This window comes from Mercurialis annua, linkage group LG2 (assembly GCF_937616625.2).
Source record: "Mercurialis annua linkage group LG2, ddMerAnnu1.2, whole genome shotgun sequence".
In the NCBI taxonomy this organism is placed as follows: domain Eukaryota; kingdom Viridiplantae; phylum Streptophyta; class Magnoliopsida; order Malpighiales; family Euphorbiaceae; genus Mercurialis; species Mercurialis annua.
In genome coordinates, this window is record NC_065571.1 from 48,471,008 (window position 1) to 48,489,140 (window position 18,133).

At 33.2% G+C, this 18,133-nt stretch overlaps 1 protein-coding gene across 6 annotated transcripts; it reads right to left on the reverse strand.

Annotated features, from left to right (window-relative positions):
* Window positions 1-3,344: 3,344 nt before the first annotated feature.
* Window positions 3,345-17,317, reverse strand: LOC126667906 (uncharacterized). 6 transcript variants are annotated; one of them, XR_007638308.1, is made up of 12 exons: window positions 16,842-17,317; window positions 13,813-13,880; window positions 13,260-13,330; window positions 12,892-13,167; window positions 12,327-12,490; window positions 12,176-12,231; window positions 11,975-12,069; window positions 11,780-11,900; window positions 10,448-10,545; window positions 5,050-5,137; window positions 4,506-4,626; window positions 3,345-3,753 (listed from the first exon to the last, which is right to left on the reverse strand). XR_007638308.1 is itself a non-coding variant. In XM_050361040.1 (12 exons), exons 1-10 carry the CDS (start codon window positions 17,192-17,194, stop codon window positions 5,066-5,068), a joined length of 1,374 nt encoding a protein of 457 aa, XP_050216997.1. In that variant the 5' UTR covers window positions 17,195-17,317; the 3' UTR covers window positions 3,345-3,753; window positions 4,596-4,626; window positions 5,050-5,065. The 6 variants fall into 6 exon arrangements, 5 of the variants coding, with proteins under 5 accessions (XP_050216997.1, XP_050216998.1, XP_050216999.1 ...); XM_050361040.1 differs by having other exon boundaries at window positions 4,596-4,626; XM_050361041.1 differs by lacking the exon at window positions 4,506-4,626.
* Between the last annotated feature and the right edge of the window lie 816 nt (window positions 17,318-18,133).

The window sequence follows — 18,133 nt, forward strand, 5'->3', positions numbered from 1 at the left end:
TCGGCTCACCGATTCAGTCCGGTCCAAACCGATTGGACCGGATTTCCGGTTCTCAAAACTTAAAAAACTGAACACTTGACCAACTCCTGGTTTAACCGGTCTAACCAGTCAGTCTGATCCGATTTTCAAAACACTGGCTAATAGGATGAGAGAAAAATGAAATGCTTATGATGACAACTTGGTCTCTTTTTGAATAACAAGTTCTTGATATTCATTTTAGGTATAATTTCCAAAACGATATGAGGTTAAGAAACCTCGAAGACTCTTTAGATCTCACGATTACTTCCATCTCGCTTAATAAAATTATTTTATTCGACGAACATTTTTTTGCTGGTCTTAGACTTTCTTTAGATCCTTTTATTATTTAAGTATGTCTTGATTTAGATATTGCACCTGGGCAAGGCTATTTGACTTCTTTTCTATTTCTTATAGTCATATAGGCTTTGGGAAAAAGATCCTTTAATGAATTTCTTTAATCATTTTTGTTTCTTTACTCAGCATAAGAGTGAGGTATTTGTTTATACTACTAGTAGGTTAGGGCGATTCATGTTTAAACTTTTTGATTCTCTAAAAAATTGGACTTCGAAATTTTTCTTGGTCTGGTATGATTTTTCTTTTGTTAATTTTTTTAAGGGATTTTTTAAAAAAAATACAAATTTCTCCTTTTCCCATGACCATTGATGAGTCTAATTTCGCTGGCGACTCCATGCTTAAATGTAAGACGGCGAGATCTCTGATATTTGTTTTAGTAAGCAATACCTTGGGCATTGAATGTTGCTTCCGGCGGATCCTCCTAGGGGTCTTGCTAACCTCTCACACGAAAATGTTACCAAAGGTATTTTTCTAACTTGCTTTTTTCTTTTTATTTTGTAGGATAAATACTGATCTTGACCAAATTCTTTCTAGTTTAGAAGTAGACTTATCTACTCATATAAGTTATCAGTTCTACTCCTCTGGAGGATAATCTTGGTGCTTCAGGCACAAATATAGCCTGATGTTCAGCTACAATCTTCGGAGATTGTTGTAGTTGGTAATTGTGGCAAAGTCATGCTTGCTAATGATGGCTTAATTTTTTTGGCTTCTGCTAATGAAGAGGAGCTTCCTAAGAAGAAACGTATGGTCTAATAAAAAAGAAAAGTCCTTTAGAAAATATACCAAATATGGCGAGACGGTTAAGAATCAAAATCCTTATAAGCTCTCTATCTAATTTTGATACTTATCGATTTTATGGAAAGTTTATCTATCACCGAGGACGTTAAGGCTTTTAGGCAAGAGACTGGCGAGGACTTTGTTCACATGGCTTGCCTCAATAATCTTTCGGTACTTTTTTTACCTTCTTTTTTATTTTCTTTTTCAGCTAATTTTCTGATTAGTTTTACTTTTTCAAAATCATACAGATCATTCTGGTTTTAGATGAGCGTTGTCGGGTTGATGTCGAAGAGCTAGCGTATTGATCTTCTTATTTGTTCATTTTTCAACTCCACCATTACTGTTAAGGCCACTACTCCTAGAGGGTTGATCAGTGGTCCTCTCATGCTGAGAGTGGTATGAGGACTCTGCGGAGTTTGGCTACCGTTCCTCCATGCTATTTATAAGACGCATCAGTCATTAGGTTCAGCGTAAGAAATTGAAGAAATCAGAGGCATGAAAAACGTTCGAGCAACTAGTTATGGAATCATGATGATTTTCAGCTCGAGCTAAATTTTATCTTACCATCTAGTTCATTTTTATTCTCTCGACAACTTAGACTTACCTTTCATCTCACCTTAATATAACTATAAATTCCATCTCCTTCCATTTAAAATGTTCAATTTTTTGTTGAGAACTTCCAAGAACATTTGACAGCAGCCCAGGCTTAAGGTTGGTCTACCCCTGCCAACAACTAATAGATGCTGTTGCGTACTGTTATAATAGAGGAGTTTATTACAGAGATCTCAAGGTCTATTAAATATTACTACAAGCTAATTTCTAGGAGTAAATTGGACTAACTAAATGATCTTGCTTGCAGCCTGAAACTTGCTTCTCGACAGTAATAGAAAACTTAAAGTGCCCGACTTTGGACTAAGTGCATTCCGCAATAGCCTTGCAATTTTTCTTCTAAACACGCCATTTTCCGGCATAAAATTTTCAGTTCATAAAATTCAGACGGATGTTCACTAACAGAATCATTGATTGACAACACGGTAATACTTGAACTCATAACTCAAATGTGGATGACACAGCACCCTCCCCCTTAATGCATCCACTATTTCTTTTTTGTCTTTCAAAATTTGATTCCAGTTATAACATGTTATGAAAGGAAGAATCAAAATTTGAAAATACAGGCTAGCTTGGCTGATACGGTAACTCATACCAGAATTCCCCAGTACTAATGCTGATGCCTTCTGCTGAACAGCTTCTGGCAATTAAGTATTATCATGAGGCAAAAGCAGATGTTTGGTCATGTGAAGTAATCCTTTTTAAACTACCTGTTGGCTATCAATTTTCCAATGATCACAATCTTATCATGTTATATAAGAAAGTATTCTTATATGAAACTCTCATATATGTGAACAAAACGGAAAAATCACTTTATTGACAATCAAGTATATGTCAAGATATCTCCGGCATAACATATGTATCCAGCATACCGGAAAGCAAAAGCAGCTAATATCAAGGATACTTGACCCAAGTCCTATAACGGTATTATTAACATAATGTTCAATGCTTTACACATTCAAACAACATCATAAGTTCATAACCAAGAAAATAAAGCAGTAAATCATCATCACAAAGAATAACAATACCACAGATTATAGAACAGTCATGGTTTCAAACATATTATATGAATTCCTGTGGATATGAAACTGATGAGAAAATCTACCTGGATGATGCTAATGTAGCGTTTGATGCAATTGAGGCAAGAACTGAAACAGAGTAGCAAGAGATTAAAAATGTGTTATATGGTTTCATATGTAACACCAAAATATTTTGGGCAGGATATTGCTGTAGATGCACAAATCCACAAATCCTCGAGTTCTATAAATGCATTCCAGATAACAGAGATGTCGCATGACCTTGATTTATCAGGTCCATTCGAAGAGGTAAGTCTGAATAATCAGATTTTGAAGTTATTATTCTTAACCTTCCTGATTCAATGTATCACTAAGCTATTCTTACCATATATCAGGACAATAAGAAGCAGAGGACAAGGCTAGGATCCAAGCATACAGCAGCTTAACCATAACTGAAGCTACTTCCATATGCAAGTCTACCAATCGGAATGGAGGTCTACTACAAAAGTAAATCTTGTTAGAATACCTAAATCTTCCTCAGACGGGATTCACTTGTAGAACATTGTTACATTTACATAAGAACTATTGACTATATAACATTATAACATATGAAAATGCATCCAACACAAAAGATGACTAGCTGCACCAGGTCATATTATGATCTATCAGCAGAGGTGATAAATTGTAATATTCTTCCCACTGTATGTTTGTTTAAACTTTTCCTACTACATGTTGAGAGTATAAAATGCTCCACGTCTATTGTGAGGTAGGGGAGGGCGAGAAATCCCTATGCAACCTAGCATTTAAATTTTGCGAAAAAAAGCTATTTCCAAGCTGATCTTATGACCAACAAGTCACCAAAGGAACAACTTTACCACTGTGCTAAAGCTCTCCCTCCAATATGTAGAAAATGTAAACATAAAAAAGAATCTCAACCTTGTTTGTAAAATGGTCAGGTGACTGAAGTCGCTCCAACCAACTGCGTTGTAGAAATTTCAAAATCAGCAGGAGAGCTAAAATTGTATGCAGATGTAATATTTGTTAAAGTTAATAACTGGAGCTCAGTAAAAAACACAAAACAAAAAACAATTACTAATAGTCTGTGGATTAGAAGTAACCCTGAAGCTTATATCATAAGCTATTTTATACTCAGTTCTGCAAAAGGTTGTCAAGTTTGCTAACAGAGAATTCAAGTGCACCATTGCAGATGAAGAGCCAGAAGAAGTAAGCATTAGAAGCTGAAATATCGAAGAAACAAAAAAGTAATGCTTAACCAGAGTTCAAGTGAGCATAGTATAGATTGCAAAAGCCAGTTCACTGAAGACTTTGAGTTATGCATCTCTGGAAAGAACAACTACACAGAAAATTGACATCTGAGGCTATTTATCCATTTTCTATCATTAGTTAGAATTTAAATTGATTTTCACTTTATCCCCATAATAACATCAAGTTAAAGCTAGACCATAATGCTAACAGTTTCTATCAACCAATGACAAGTCCAAGTGGCCAATTAAATAAGTCAGCAATGATACAATGGCGACCGGCGACTCATGCATTTCACAGCTAGTTAAGAAATTATACATCATTACATGATTATGTTATGGAGTAAATTCATAGAACTGCACTCTGTGAAAATAATGGTTACAATAAGTGCAAATTCAGTTAATTATTACAGACTAAAAATAGTATCACAACCAGTAAGACTAGTTTAGTGAAGAAGCAGTTACATACTTGTCAAATTTCAAACCGATTGGTTAAAAATCTGAAAACATCTCACAGATCAATTAATAGAATTTCATCAGTGCCAGAGGAAAGTCTCACCAATTTAATGCCATGTGACATGGTTCCTTACCTGAAATGAGACCAGAAAGAGAGAAGTACAGAAAAGCCACAAGACCAGCTTAATCTTAATGATATTTTCATAACATAAGATGATAAAGGGGTGAAAGAATTCGGTAAGATAATTTTGAAAAAGTGGGACATAGACCTTACACCATGTGATAGGAAAGAAATTACATTTAAATCGCTTGAAGTTCAAAAATTGGCAAACTAAGAACATATTAAATGTTCAGAACTTTAATATTTCAAACTGATGAGAATATACATAATATAAAGAAACAAAAGTACAGAACCCCTATAAGGGTAAAGATTCCAACAATGTCAAAAGAGCCCATTATATCGCACTGAAATCAAGATAGAAGCTGCAAATTGTTCATTTGTGAAATGTTTGAATTACAAAAAAAAATAAAGGAACCAATCCATTAAATCAAATTACCAACTGTAGCGGACAGTTAGGGAAGGAAGTTATCTATCATATGGAAGACCACATCAGCACCATCTGAATTTAACCAGTATATCTTCACCTGAATGCATCAGCAATATGATGAAACATGAGAAGAAACACAAAGAGTTGAGCATTTATTGAGCTTGCACTAATATTTAAAAACCACTAAAGGCAGATTACTGGAAACAATGGTTTAGAACAACTACTAGAACATAATTTAATGGATCAGACATCAAAATCACGAACCAGAACACTATTAGGCCGCATTTCTAGCAAAACATTAGTTAGGCATTAAATTGTGGACAATTAATGCTCTAATTAACAAGGTTGTTCCATTAAATATCAGTTCAAAAGCAAATTTTGGTTATTTATAAGAGGAACAATAGGAGAAATCCTATTTGACTGATTTGAGTAGCAAAACAGTAAAAGTGACATAGCGGAAGCAAATAAAGTAACGAAATAAGAACCAGATAAAAGGCTGTTGACTGCAAGTGATAGTAATACCAGCAATTAAACTTCTAAAACCTATTGATTCTAATAAAAACTAGGAAATAGGCATCCAAAACCTATTGATTCTAGTGAATACTAGGAATTAGGCATCCAACAATCGTTGATTCACAAAGAATTCCGAATTCGAAAAAAAGAAACGAGAAAACCTTCTCTACAATTTTTATGCAATCAACAACTCAACAACTACATCAATAAAGTTTAAGGCTTACAAAATATTAAAACCCTAATTCTATACTGAAAAGAAAACCCTAACAATAACTAATAACATTAAATATACTAATTTAAAACATAAAAACAAAATTTCGAAGGCCCAAATGACCGAATTCGGCCCAAAATCGACTAGAAAAGCTGACGAATCTTCTTTATTGGCCCGTTTCCACTCAAATTAGACCTAGAAATTGCCTCATTCGCACGCTTTTTGTATTCCGGCAGATTTCTGAAAATTCCATATTTGGAATTATCCAATTTTTCCATGAATTGCAGATCCGCATCAGAAAGCAGCCTTAAGTTTAGAATTTCAGGTCTTGAAATTTTAAGAAAATAAAGATTAACCTTCTAAGAATCACACCTAGAAGGATTTAGGCAACCACACCTAAAATGTCCAAGGCATTGGCACCTTAAGTTGTGATAAATTAACACAAGTGAAATCCTAATTCTATTGGAACTAGGAATCTTTAACTAAGAAAAGATAGACTAGTAAGATCTGTCAACAGTTACAATTTTTGTTTGCAATTTTTTCCCAGTAGGCAATTGTTAGGACCAGTTGATATGGATCGAGTCACAGGGCGATGACCTTCTATTGAAGGCTGTCCTGTTCTTGATTTGTTACGTTTTGCGAGCTATGGTGATTGTTGGAGCTCAAACGGAGAGCTGCCTATCCGGGAACTCGTTAGAGAGAGTTGCCTATCTGACTTTGTTTGGAATTTTCCATTCTTTTATTAATAAGCTGAAACAGCTATATATAATACAATATTCTTGGGTAGCAAGACTCCTAATAGGACTAGGAAATATAATACTAAATAAGAAAGATTCCTAATTAGAATATAACTAGGAAACATAATACTACTAAATAAGAAATCAACTAAATAAGAAAGTATCTAATTAAGATAATAACTCTTAAAATTAAATTGCCAGCCAGGCATCTTTATTGCCAGATTCTTCTTCATACTTTTGGAATATGACTTACCATAGAGCAAGTCCATAACAGCAATGCATTATGGCTGTTGCACTTCTTTTGCTGCAAGTTGCCTATATATTTCTGCATGTAACACTACTGTTTTGACTTGCTGTTTTGATTTTTCTTCTCCATCTTTTGGAGCATAGGCTCCAGATTTTGCAATATTGTTCAGTTCACGTCATGCACAGACTATTTTCACTTGAAATTTAAACCCTCATTCATTACCTCTCTTAAAATCAAGGCAAATCATAAGTTTCAAAACAACAGAGATCTTACTAGTTGGCAATGGCATTTAATAAGTGTTATCCACAGTTTTATGATGCACATCTTGCTTATAGAGCTAGGATTGACCCAAAAGAATGCGACTTACTAATTGTATAAGAACGATGTCATATCACTATAACCACCATGTTTAATGCTAATAAGGGGACGATGCATCACCCAAATAATGCGATTGTTGACCCATCAATTTTATATGGGTGCAGATATGGTTACATTGGAAGATTAAGTAAGAGTGTGAATTCCGTCCTAATTGAACCAAAATTGTGATTTTTTTCAAAATCGAACCGAATCGGTGTATAAGAATTTTAAATATTTCAAACCGAAGGGTTCAGTTCATTTTTCAGTTTGGCTTGCACCAAATGTAAACTGAAATTTGTTTAACCTTAAATCGAACATTGGAAAACGAAAAAAAATTATTTATAATTCCAAACAAACCAAACTGGGATTGTCGGTTTAGTGTTATTCGATTTGGTTCAGTTTTTGAACAACCCTAGATGTAAGGGTTCAACAATTGATTCGATACTACATTCATGCAATTGATTACCACTATGGATCACAGTTTGAAATATGGAAGCATGTCGGTAATCTTCGTCTATGGCTTTAAAGGCAGCACAAACACATTTTACAACAGACATAAGAGAAGTATCAATAGTATACCTAGCATATATTTTTCTTGAAGCCCTCTCTTCATCTCTTCTCGATTATTGATTGTGGCTCTCTCAATTTTCCTATGTCGCGCTCAACAAAATCCAGCATTTTTTTTGCATGTCCATTCAAATTCATTTTACCAAACCTGAACCTCATCATTGAAGTTGTACCAATCAAATAAAGATTTAGATGAATCAATTCAATTACAAATTCTGTAGGAACACCTCCTTGAAATCGTGGAATATATTTATCACATGACCTCATCGTTGAAAATATTAAATCATTGAACTAGGAAGATTTGAGCTGGTTATTGCAGAATTTTAGTACTCCAAGGATCTTAGTTGCTCTGATATCAAAATTGATGTAGGACAGATTTTTTTAAGATTTCTTATGAGTATGTTTGAGTAGCAAATTGAGTAGCAAAAAAGTGGAAGCAATCATAAGTTTAGAATTTCAGGCCTAGAGATTATGATAAAATAAAGAAATGAAAAATAAATTTTCTAAAACTCACACCTACAAGGGTTTAGGCAATCACGCTAACAAGGTCCAAGTCAATTGCATCTAGGGTTGTGAACTGAATCAACACAATTCAGAATAGCATAAAGCTGAAATTTTATTAATCCTCCAAGTCACTCTATTTAAATAATATAAGACCAAATATTTATGAATGTAAAAGATATCCTAATACTATTGAACTAGGAATCTTTTAACTAGGAAAACTTAAATTAACACAAACTAAGGAAATAGTAAACCAATAAGAACTCCTTTATAGGACTTTAAATAATACATAGATTCTTAAAAATAATAATTAATGAATATTCGAGCAAATTTGAAATTATAAAAATAACCCTGGGGTATCGAAGTTTTTAATTCTAAACCAAAAATCTAATTTTGTTGAAAAAAAATTCCTTGACTTCTTTCTTTTCTACATGAAACCTATTAGTATAGACTCAAAAAGGAACAGATAACACATAAATAGCTGATTTTTTTTAGTTTTCTTTATTGTGATTATTTCCCTATTGTACTTGGATAAATCGTTTAATTGTTGCATACACCAATTTATTTTAAAGAACGAGAGAGAGCAATTAGGCTTAACCGAAATTTAAATGATTGTAACCATACAATATACGGATACACATTCACTATGAGAGGTAAGACTTAAAATAAATGTGTTGTTCAAATCTCTTCATTTGTAAAGTTAAAAATCCATAAAGTTTTTGGCTCTAAATCATCTTAATTAAAATCATTTTGCATTCTATTCATGCAGTTTTTAATTTGGGACATTTACTGCAAGTGAATACAATTTTATTGACTCTGGAAAAATAAATGAAAATTGATATACAACTTGATAGTGACATCCATCGCATCATTCAACATTAGGCATGGCACAGATATGGTTTGTTTGAAGTTTTAAATTATTATTTATACAGAAAAAAAGGATCAAATTGAGAACAAAATTTTGTTTTATTCTTTTTCCAAAAAGAATTGACCATTTAATACTTTATAAAAAATAAAAGATATCATATACTTATGTTTAATATAATTCATAAAAATTGCAATTTATTGATGTGATTGTTCATGCCATCACTAAGTTAGATATTGATTTTTGACTGATTTTATCTACTCATCAAAACTGGACTGGGTAACACCAAATCAATAATTTCAAGAGTTCAACGAAGGAGAGCCTCAATGAAATATCTTAATAACAATGACATCAATAGGGGTATTAATTATGAGCAATACATTTTTGAAATATTCAAGACTACTAATTTTCATGTGCAATACAAATAACAATACGGTGAATCACTAAAATACACTTGCTCTAGTTGGCAAGGTTGTCCTCAAAACCCTAGCACATAGAGTATTTTTCTGACCGTATGAGAGGCATACACTCCTTCCGCCACATATTGATTGGCAGTTTAAAACAAACACAAGTAATAAAATATTTAGTTTACTTACCCATATTTAGTGTAGTAGTACTTCCTGTTTTTAATATCTTTTGTTTTCTTTTTAATGCCTTCTATTAGTTAATCGAAGTACATACGACAATTAATCATTCAAGTAATAATTGAATACCTATACTTTGGGACAAAAAATCTTAAATTAGTGCCTACCAATTTTGGACGGAGGAATTAATATACGTTCCTTCTTAAGCTTATTATATCTTAGCACGTCTAGTTTCTATTTGCAACCATCTTTCTAAACTATTCCGTAGAAATTATGTCAGACAACTTGCAGATGCAAAGTACTAACACAAGGTTCTTCACTGATACTAGAAATGCCTTTTAAATTTTTTAGGTATCCCTAGTTTTCAGTACATACACATGCCAGCAACATACCATCTTAGAGTCTGTTTGGCATTGTAGTAGCTGTATGTATTTGTATTGAATAAAAGTACTCTTAAAGGAAACATTAAAAAGACATGCTTTCTCAATACCTGTTTTTTGAAAGTCCTAATCTAAAACTTCCCTTAGAAACTTTTACCAAACAGTTGCAAAATCACGTTTAAACTTTTAAGTAACTTAATAGGGTGCAGTACAAAATCAAACAAACACTTGATCAATTATAAGTTACAAAATCCCCTCCAATATTTTTCACTCAGCACCAAATTATGATATAGGAAAACTTAAAAAAGAAAATGAGAAATGTCCAGCCAACAGAAACATCTATGGCCAAAGATAGGTGTGGCGCAAATAAATCAATCAATCAAATTCTAAACAGGAAGCAGTAACAGTTACGAGTAATTTAAAACCATTGAGCTGTAGAACTTGCCTGAATGGTACTATGAGCAATATACCGTTGTCTGCTTTTGTGAAAGCTAACATCTATACGTTCCCAAGGTACTTGAGTCAGACCTTTTATCATCTCCTCTACAAGGGAAGTATACTTACATAAGCTGGAAGAATAATTAAATGGAGAAAGGAAAATTTACAACACAAAATGAAGATGGGGCAAAAAGAAGTGGCCACGCATATGAAGATGAACTGCCACGGTAATGAAATTTATCAGATATAGAGAAAGCATGTGACGAGCAGAAGAGAAGCTCTAACAAAAGCAAGATAAGAGAACAAATTAGCCCATAAGCTTTGTCTAAATTACTTAGGCATCCCATGAAATCTTTTCCAGTAGCAAGTTAGTTTTATACTTATAATCATTCACATTACCTAGCAGACAGTAAAGTGTGTTCTTCTGTTTTCGGACATAAGTTAACCTTATCGCCATGGTTTTAGATAAAGGCATTTTAAAGGTTTTTAAACTTGCCTTTGCCATTTTTACCACTATCTAACTGTTATTATATTTTGCATAGACAATTGCTGTTATGGCCGTAATCTAAAGGTAACAGATATTATTGAAGCCGTTAACTTTAAATAATAGTGCTACAAATGAAAAAAAAAACATTTTTGATATTTCATTTTATTTTCAAAGTTTGTATTATGAAAATATTATATTATAAATTTACTTACATTTATATTTTAATGTCTTGTATTTCCATTATGAGCATATTTTATGTTATGGCCGTGATTGCAGCCTTACCGCGATTTACATCTATGATTGCCACCAAATTTTAAGAGATTTGGACTTATGATTCAATAATAATATAAGTTCTAGCTAACTGGATCAGGCTTGGTTCTAGTTTTTTTAGTCTTAAATTGTATTATATTCTAAGTCTATCCAGTCTATAATTCCAATAAATGTCATCAATAATATCAATTTCATACTCTATAGATCCCTCAACTTCGTAATACTTTTCTAATCCATTTCTTTCAGTACATAAAATTTCATAATTTCTTGTATCCTACATAAGCATGTGCAAAGATACTATGTAACACCATGATAGTTTTTTTTATCCAAAACGCATGTTGGAACCAATACAATCTAGCTATCAATCAAATCCATGCTTTAGATTTCAATATTTTGAACATAGAAAATTATCAACTCGTGTGACAACTTTTTTTCAACTTTATAGCATTATCATTTAAATTTTAAGCTTTTATCTCACAATCAAGTCCCAATTAAGGTCTCAAGTACAATAAGCCTCAGCCATGAAAAGATTAAGCCATTTACCGAAGCGTGAGCAATGTTTGCAAGAAAGAAGAGACAAACCTTCCAAATCAGTTGGTTGTTCTGCAGTGACTGCAGACGCTTTATCACGGTGTTCGTCCTTAGTTTCCACCTCAATGTGTACAATATGTGGATATTTCTGATCTGTTGCAAGTAGGTTGGGCTGGAGAAAATCTCAAGTTAGTTCTTCATTTGGAAAAAAGAAAAACAAACTCAGTCGCCATATAAATGTTATACCAAAGTGATTAAAAAAAAAGAGGGTCTTTTCTTATAAGCAACCTTCGGAAGTTCAGCTTGACGTCTAATTGATGAAGTCCTCCACCCAACCATATCTTAATGTAAATTAAGATAAACAGATATATGAAAGACACAGAACAGATAATCATGTATTAAAAGAAGTCATAATTCAAAAGATAACTTCAATAGAGAAAAGGATACGGTCATAATTTGCATTTGCATATGCAGCACGGCGCTTAAATGCACGTAAAGCTGATCTATAAAGGCCATATCTTATGTTACCATACAATTGTTTTTTAAGTGTTTTATCATTGAGCAACTGAAGGCAGACTGTCAGATAATAAATACTAACATGAATTTTAGGTCATTCGAATCATTAACCATTTGAAGTAGAAGAGGAGGTTTCCCATCATCATTGTCAGTGAGAAAGAGATGCTTTCCAGTCCTCCCAACAATTAAATGAGCAGTCTGACAAGCTCTTCTCTCCAGAAAAGAGAGACCACAAAGAAATGGCAGCTGTAGGATCAAAAACAAACCATTTTTTAAATTAAAGTATAAAGAATATATTGAAACAACGTAGATAATAATAAGATTCTAGAATTTCTACCAGTTGCTTTCACACTTTAACTCAAAAATTATTTCACTTCTTATCATGATACTTATCATATCAAGAATGCAAGCCTTTTTCGGTAAATTAGAGGCAGCTGCCCATTCTAGCCAAGTAAAGTCTCTTAACAATGATTATCTCATTTTGCAACCTCTTATTCCATAAAAATATGAATTAGCTCGATAGATTAACCTAATCGATACACATAAAAGAATTCCAAAATCAAGGGAACATTGCAACACAGCAACATAATTATTGCAATAATGTCTCATAGTTGAGGTAAAGCAAGTGTATAAGTAGATCACTGGACCTGTTTATTTCCTCTTGAACCAAGATGTGGTGTTGCAAATGTTATAAAGTTCATGGGTTCTAATCCAGCAATTCTAGCTTCACAAGCCGGCTCAGCGCATTCCATTGAATTATCACGTTCTTCATTTAAGGAATTACCAGAAACACTTGCGAGGCCTAATTTTGGTAAATTTTCATACAGCCTCGCAATAGCATACCTTGCAATAAGACCCCCTAATGAGTGAGCCACAAAGGAGATCTTCTTCATATCAGGCTTGTGTTTGACAACAGCCAATACCTAATCAGATCAGATCAGATCAGAAACATTAGCCAACTCAAAAGCCATTTAAAATGGCTCTAAAGATATACTAAATGTATTGTTGAACCTACCTCTTTAGCTAGCCTTTCACCCATCAAATCTACACCATCAAATGTCAGTTTGGAGTAGTTGCATTCGCTGCCTGCTCGTAATGTATTAAGTCAGAAACCACATAGATGACATATATCCAACTCTTCGTCCCCTAAGAAAATCCAACGTAGAGACTAGCAATGTGTAATAAGATGCAAATGAAATTCAAAATTTGAAATCATAATTAAATATATGACAAATAGTTTAACTATTTGAATGATAAATGAACAATTAACAGATCAATATAGAACAGCAATTCATATAAATACAAGTTTACAGTCTACTAATTGAAAATTGCAACTGGTATTCCCTACGACTCGCACTTCTTGAATTAAGAGTTCAAATAAAACTTATATCAACCTATCTGGCATATAGACGACAATAAAGAAAAATTAACGATGCCAAGATAACACAAGTACCATCTAAAATTCTGAAGAAGAGAATATTGTGTTACGATGTTATCTTATAAGAAAATAAAGAAACTCCAATCATACAAGCAAAGAGGTTAAGCTGAGGAAAGTCTAAAGCACTTACAATGCACTAATACTTTATCAGGAAGTTTTTTCACAAATTGCTCTGCAGCATACTTCCAATCTGTAGAACTGCATGCAAAAAAATTCCATTTCAGGGTTTCCTATCCTTACAATTCATCATTATCTGAGGTGTTAATATGCTATGCCAATCTTCCTGTCTTTTATATAGAAACGCTATAATCAAACCTGATGACTAGTAAGAGCCACGGGATAAAAAAAGCATACAGATACATCTGCAAATTACAATTATTTCAATACTGGTCGCAGGAGATGGCAAACAAACTAACCAAAAAAACAATTCAGCTGTCCTTTTATTAAGACTAAGATTATATTGAAAGCATTGATCTGAATAACACCATTATAAAGGTAAAGGCAAAAGGTATTGATAAGCCCTTATGGTGATTACTAATTAGCGGTGTGACTCAGCCCCTAAACTTACACAAATAGTACAAACTGACCCTCTCAACTCAACTCCATCAGTCATTCCGTTAGTTGTAGAATCCATAAAATACAAGAGCCAATCACGTAACTGCAAGAGCACCATCCCACCACATCTCACTACAATGTTCTTGAGAGTGTTTACCTACGATTCATAAGTTTATGCAACCTGTTTCATATGGTCTTGGAGTTTTGAATCATTTTGATGCTATGTAATGAGGTGGCTAAGGTGCTTGATGATGGTGTTCGCAGTGATGTTGGTGTATCTGGTGATTGTAGTAGCTACGGTGGATGATAAAACTGTAGGTTTTTAATTATATATGTTTATTAAATATAATTGTAACTTAATATTTTACTTAATTATAATTTAACTGTTCATATTATATGAATTTAGTATTAATACAATGAATTAATTTTTAATTATAAAAATATAAAATAATAATAAATAAGTGGATTATAAGAATATAAATTAGATTTTATTACTAATTAACTAAATGACACATGTAAGTATTTTATTGGATTTGTATTGAAGTTGTAGAAGCTGTTAATGAGAATATTAACAATGTTAGTTTACGGGATTAATTTGCACCAACTTTGTTCACTTTAAGAGTCCTGATGTTAGAATAAACATACATGTAAGACTTTAGAAGGACTGTAAAGTATTCTCATAATATCCCAAATACACCTTGCATCGCATCAATAACAAAAATATAAATTCTTCGATCTATAAATTCTTAGTTTATTGTCAATATCATTTGGCTTTAAAAAAACAAGCATCAGTTTTACCAATTTCAAATTGTCTAAGGAACTACACATGAGGTGAAAAGTGTGGACAAAAGGTCAAATTTCAGAAACCATAGTATTTCTTTATACATTAAACAAATTAGCAACAGTTTGAATAACAAAAAAATCATTATCATTTGGAAGGTGAAAGTACAATGTTATAGGTCTTTTCTCCTAGTTTATCGTTAGGTTGCAAAGGAATCAAATAACTGTTTCGGTTACATTTTCCTGTTCAGATCATCAAGTGGAGGTTACCACGTATTTTCTACAAGTTATTTGTTCTGCTTGATAAAATAATTTCTTTTCTACCAAATAAAATATTACGAAACAAAAATCAAATGGTTACTCAGAAGACCAATTTATCATAATTCTCCACCTAGATCTATACATAAATATTTCATATGATCTTAAAATTTCATTTCCTTTACTCTGCGTTAACAATCAATAAACACTTCCAAAACATGGAGAATAACTTTATGTGCTAACAATAGCTAATTAAACATAACCACACAGAGCACTAGATTCCAAATCAAACCGAGAACCACATAATATAGATTCCCATTCCTGATCAACACTAATCACACTCTTTTGTGCATTAAAAAACTTTAGATCTAACATGACTTGACAGAATCCAACTAACTGTAAAATCCTAACCTTGCCATTTTCTCTCAAAAAATTTTCAACCCAAAATTTCTAATGGTTTAAAACCTCCACTTATTACTCTAAAGAATAACATAAGAAAAAGAACAGCTGCATGAAAAACGCTCCTATAATCCTATTATATATAACGTAAGTTTCCAATTATATCCTCAGCAGCATCCGTTTCTTATTATCCGTTGAGCATATAAACTTCATAAAACAGCTTGATGCTTTTTGAGCTGAAATTTCCAATTGGAAATCAGAGTTGCCTAGGGGTCCAAACTAAAAGTACTTGACAATCAAACAACAATACACAGAATATAATAAAAATTTCACACCAGCAGAGGGTATCTAATTAGAAAAAGATATATACGGACATAAAGAATAAAGAGAATATTCACTCTATAGCAGCATCATTTTTTTCATAAGCCATTTAATTATCCATAATCTGTAGCAAAAGAATTCACAAAATTGCATACCCTTAGATAAGATGGTCTCTTTTTTACAAGACCTTGTTTGTAATCTGGCTATAGGTCTTTCCAATCTGAAAAGGAATCATTCTAGTAGGCTATATCTTTAAAAATTGAATTTGTAACTTTTTGACCGATTTTTTCCGGCACTGAAACTTATTTTTACTCGGATTAACCAGTAACTACTCGCAAATAGTTAAACCCAAATTAAGCAGCACATAAAAGAAAACACAACTAATGAAAACTAAAATCATAAAGGAATGTAGAACTAAACATAGCTACTGACTGCCTAGTTGCTTACACATGAACAAAGAATGCTCAACTTTCTGAATCTAACTAAATTCACAGCATACATAAAGCATGACCCTAGATTATAATGTAGCTGCACTGTATCAGCCTGAAAGAGCTTCAGTGAAGTGTTATAAATGTCAAAGTTACTTCTATTATAATAAAAGAAAAATAGTTTTAAATTAAATTTGAGTAACTTATGGATGTTCAATTGTCCTAAGCTATATTCAGTTAGTGAAAAGCTTGATCAGCCATTTCAATCATTCAAATCTCAATTATGTAATGTCTGGCATAAAAGTTGGATCTATGTTAAATGTGTCTAATTTAGAATTCATATTCACACAATTTCTAGACTTTTCCAACAATAAAAATATTACAGATTCTATTAAAACATAAAAATTAATTTTAGAACCTGCCAGCTATGCCGTTAACCATAATAACGAGATGATTAGGCGGAACCCTTGAATCAACAGCGGTTGCATCAAAAACATCGTCCCCGCCGCTATCAGCTTCAATTTTCAACGCTTTACCATCATCACCTGCATCTCCGCCTCCTTTAAAACAGCCACCGTCGCCGCCGCGGATAACTGCCCGTATCAACTCCATTTTCCTCAAAGAAACACGGTCTCCGCCGCCTCTAAAACTCAATTTCGATGGTCCGTCACCAGCGGCAGCAGCACCGTCGCCAGAGGAATAGAGACGGCGATAGAAATTGAATGGAACGATGCGCTTTGGAGACGGGAATAGAGTAGTAGTGGCGATCATACGGAACAGTGAATCATTTAAATTGAGTTCAAATGAAATAAAGAAAGAGTAGGCGAGTGATAAAGGATGCACTGCGTCGATCGCTAGTAACTAAGCGGCAAAATGTACCATGAGGCCACTGAATTATACTCCCTCCGTCCCAATAGAGTTGTCCACTTTGCCTTTATCACATAGTTTAAGAAAAACAATCATTGTTTATAGTTTTTGTAAAATTTTCCTTACTTTTCTTGTCATACCCCTATTTAATGTAGGGTCCACTTACAATTTACTTTTATTAGTGGACTTTAAATAGGGGTAATGTAGGAAAATTAAGTGTAAAGTTAGTTACTTTTTGAAAGTGGACAAGAGTTTTGGGACAAAAAAAAATTTCAAAGTGGACAACTCTATTGGGACGGAGGGAGTAGAAGTTTCTTTTGAGGTCAATGTATATTGAAAAAAATCTCCTTGAAATATAGGCTAATAATCACCTATGGCCCTGACTTTAGGGTTAACTTACAACAAACCTCCTGATCTAAAAAAACGATCAGTAAACCCCCTGATCTTTGTGGCGGCGCCACCTAAACCCGAAATATGATGAAAATACCCCTTGCGCTGTCTTTTTCAGTCAACTGTCATTCTTAAAAAAAATCTGACAGCGCCACGTTAGCGAAATACTTTAAAAATTTCAAACACCCAAAATACCCCTAATTTAATTTAGAAAAAGACAAAAACAAAACAAATCAACCCAATTTAAACCATTTGATTATCACAATAACCAGCCCAACCACCAGCATCCAACCACTGTCGGAAAATTTTTCGGTCATGCTCAGATCTATTCTTGGAACATATTCTTGGAACAGATCCACGAAGGATCAGTTCCATGAACAGATCCACCATGGATCTGTTCCAAGAGCAGATCTGAGCATGACCGGAAAAATTCCGACGGTGGTCAGGTGGCGG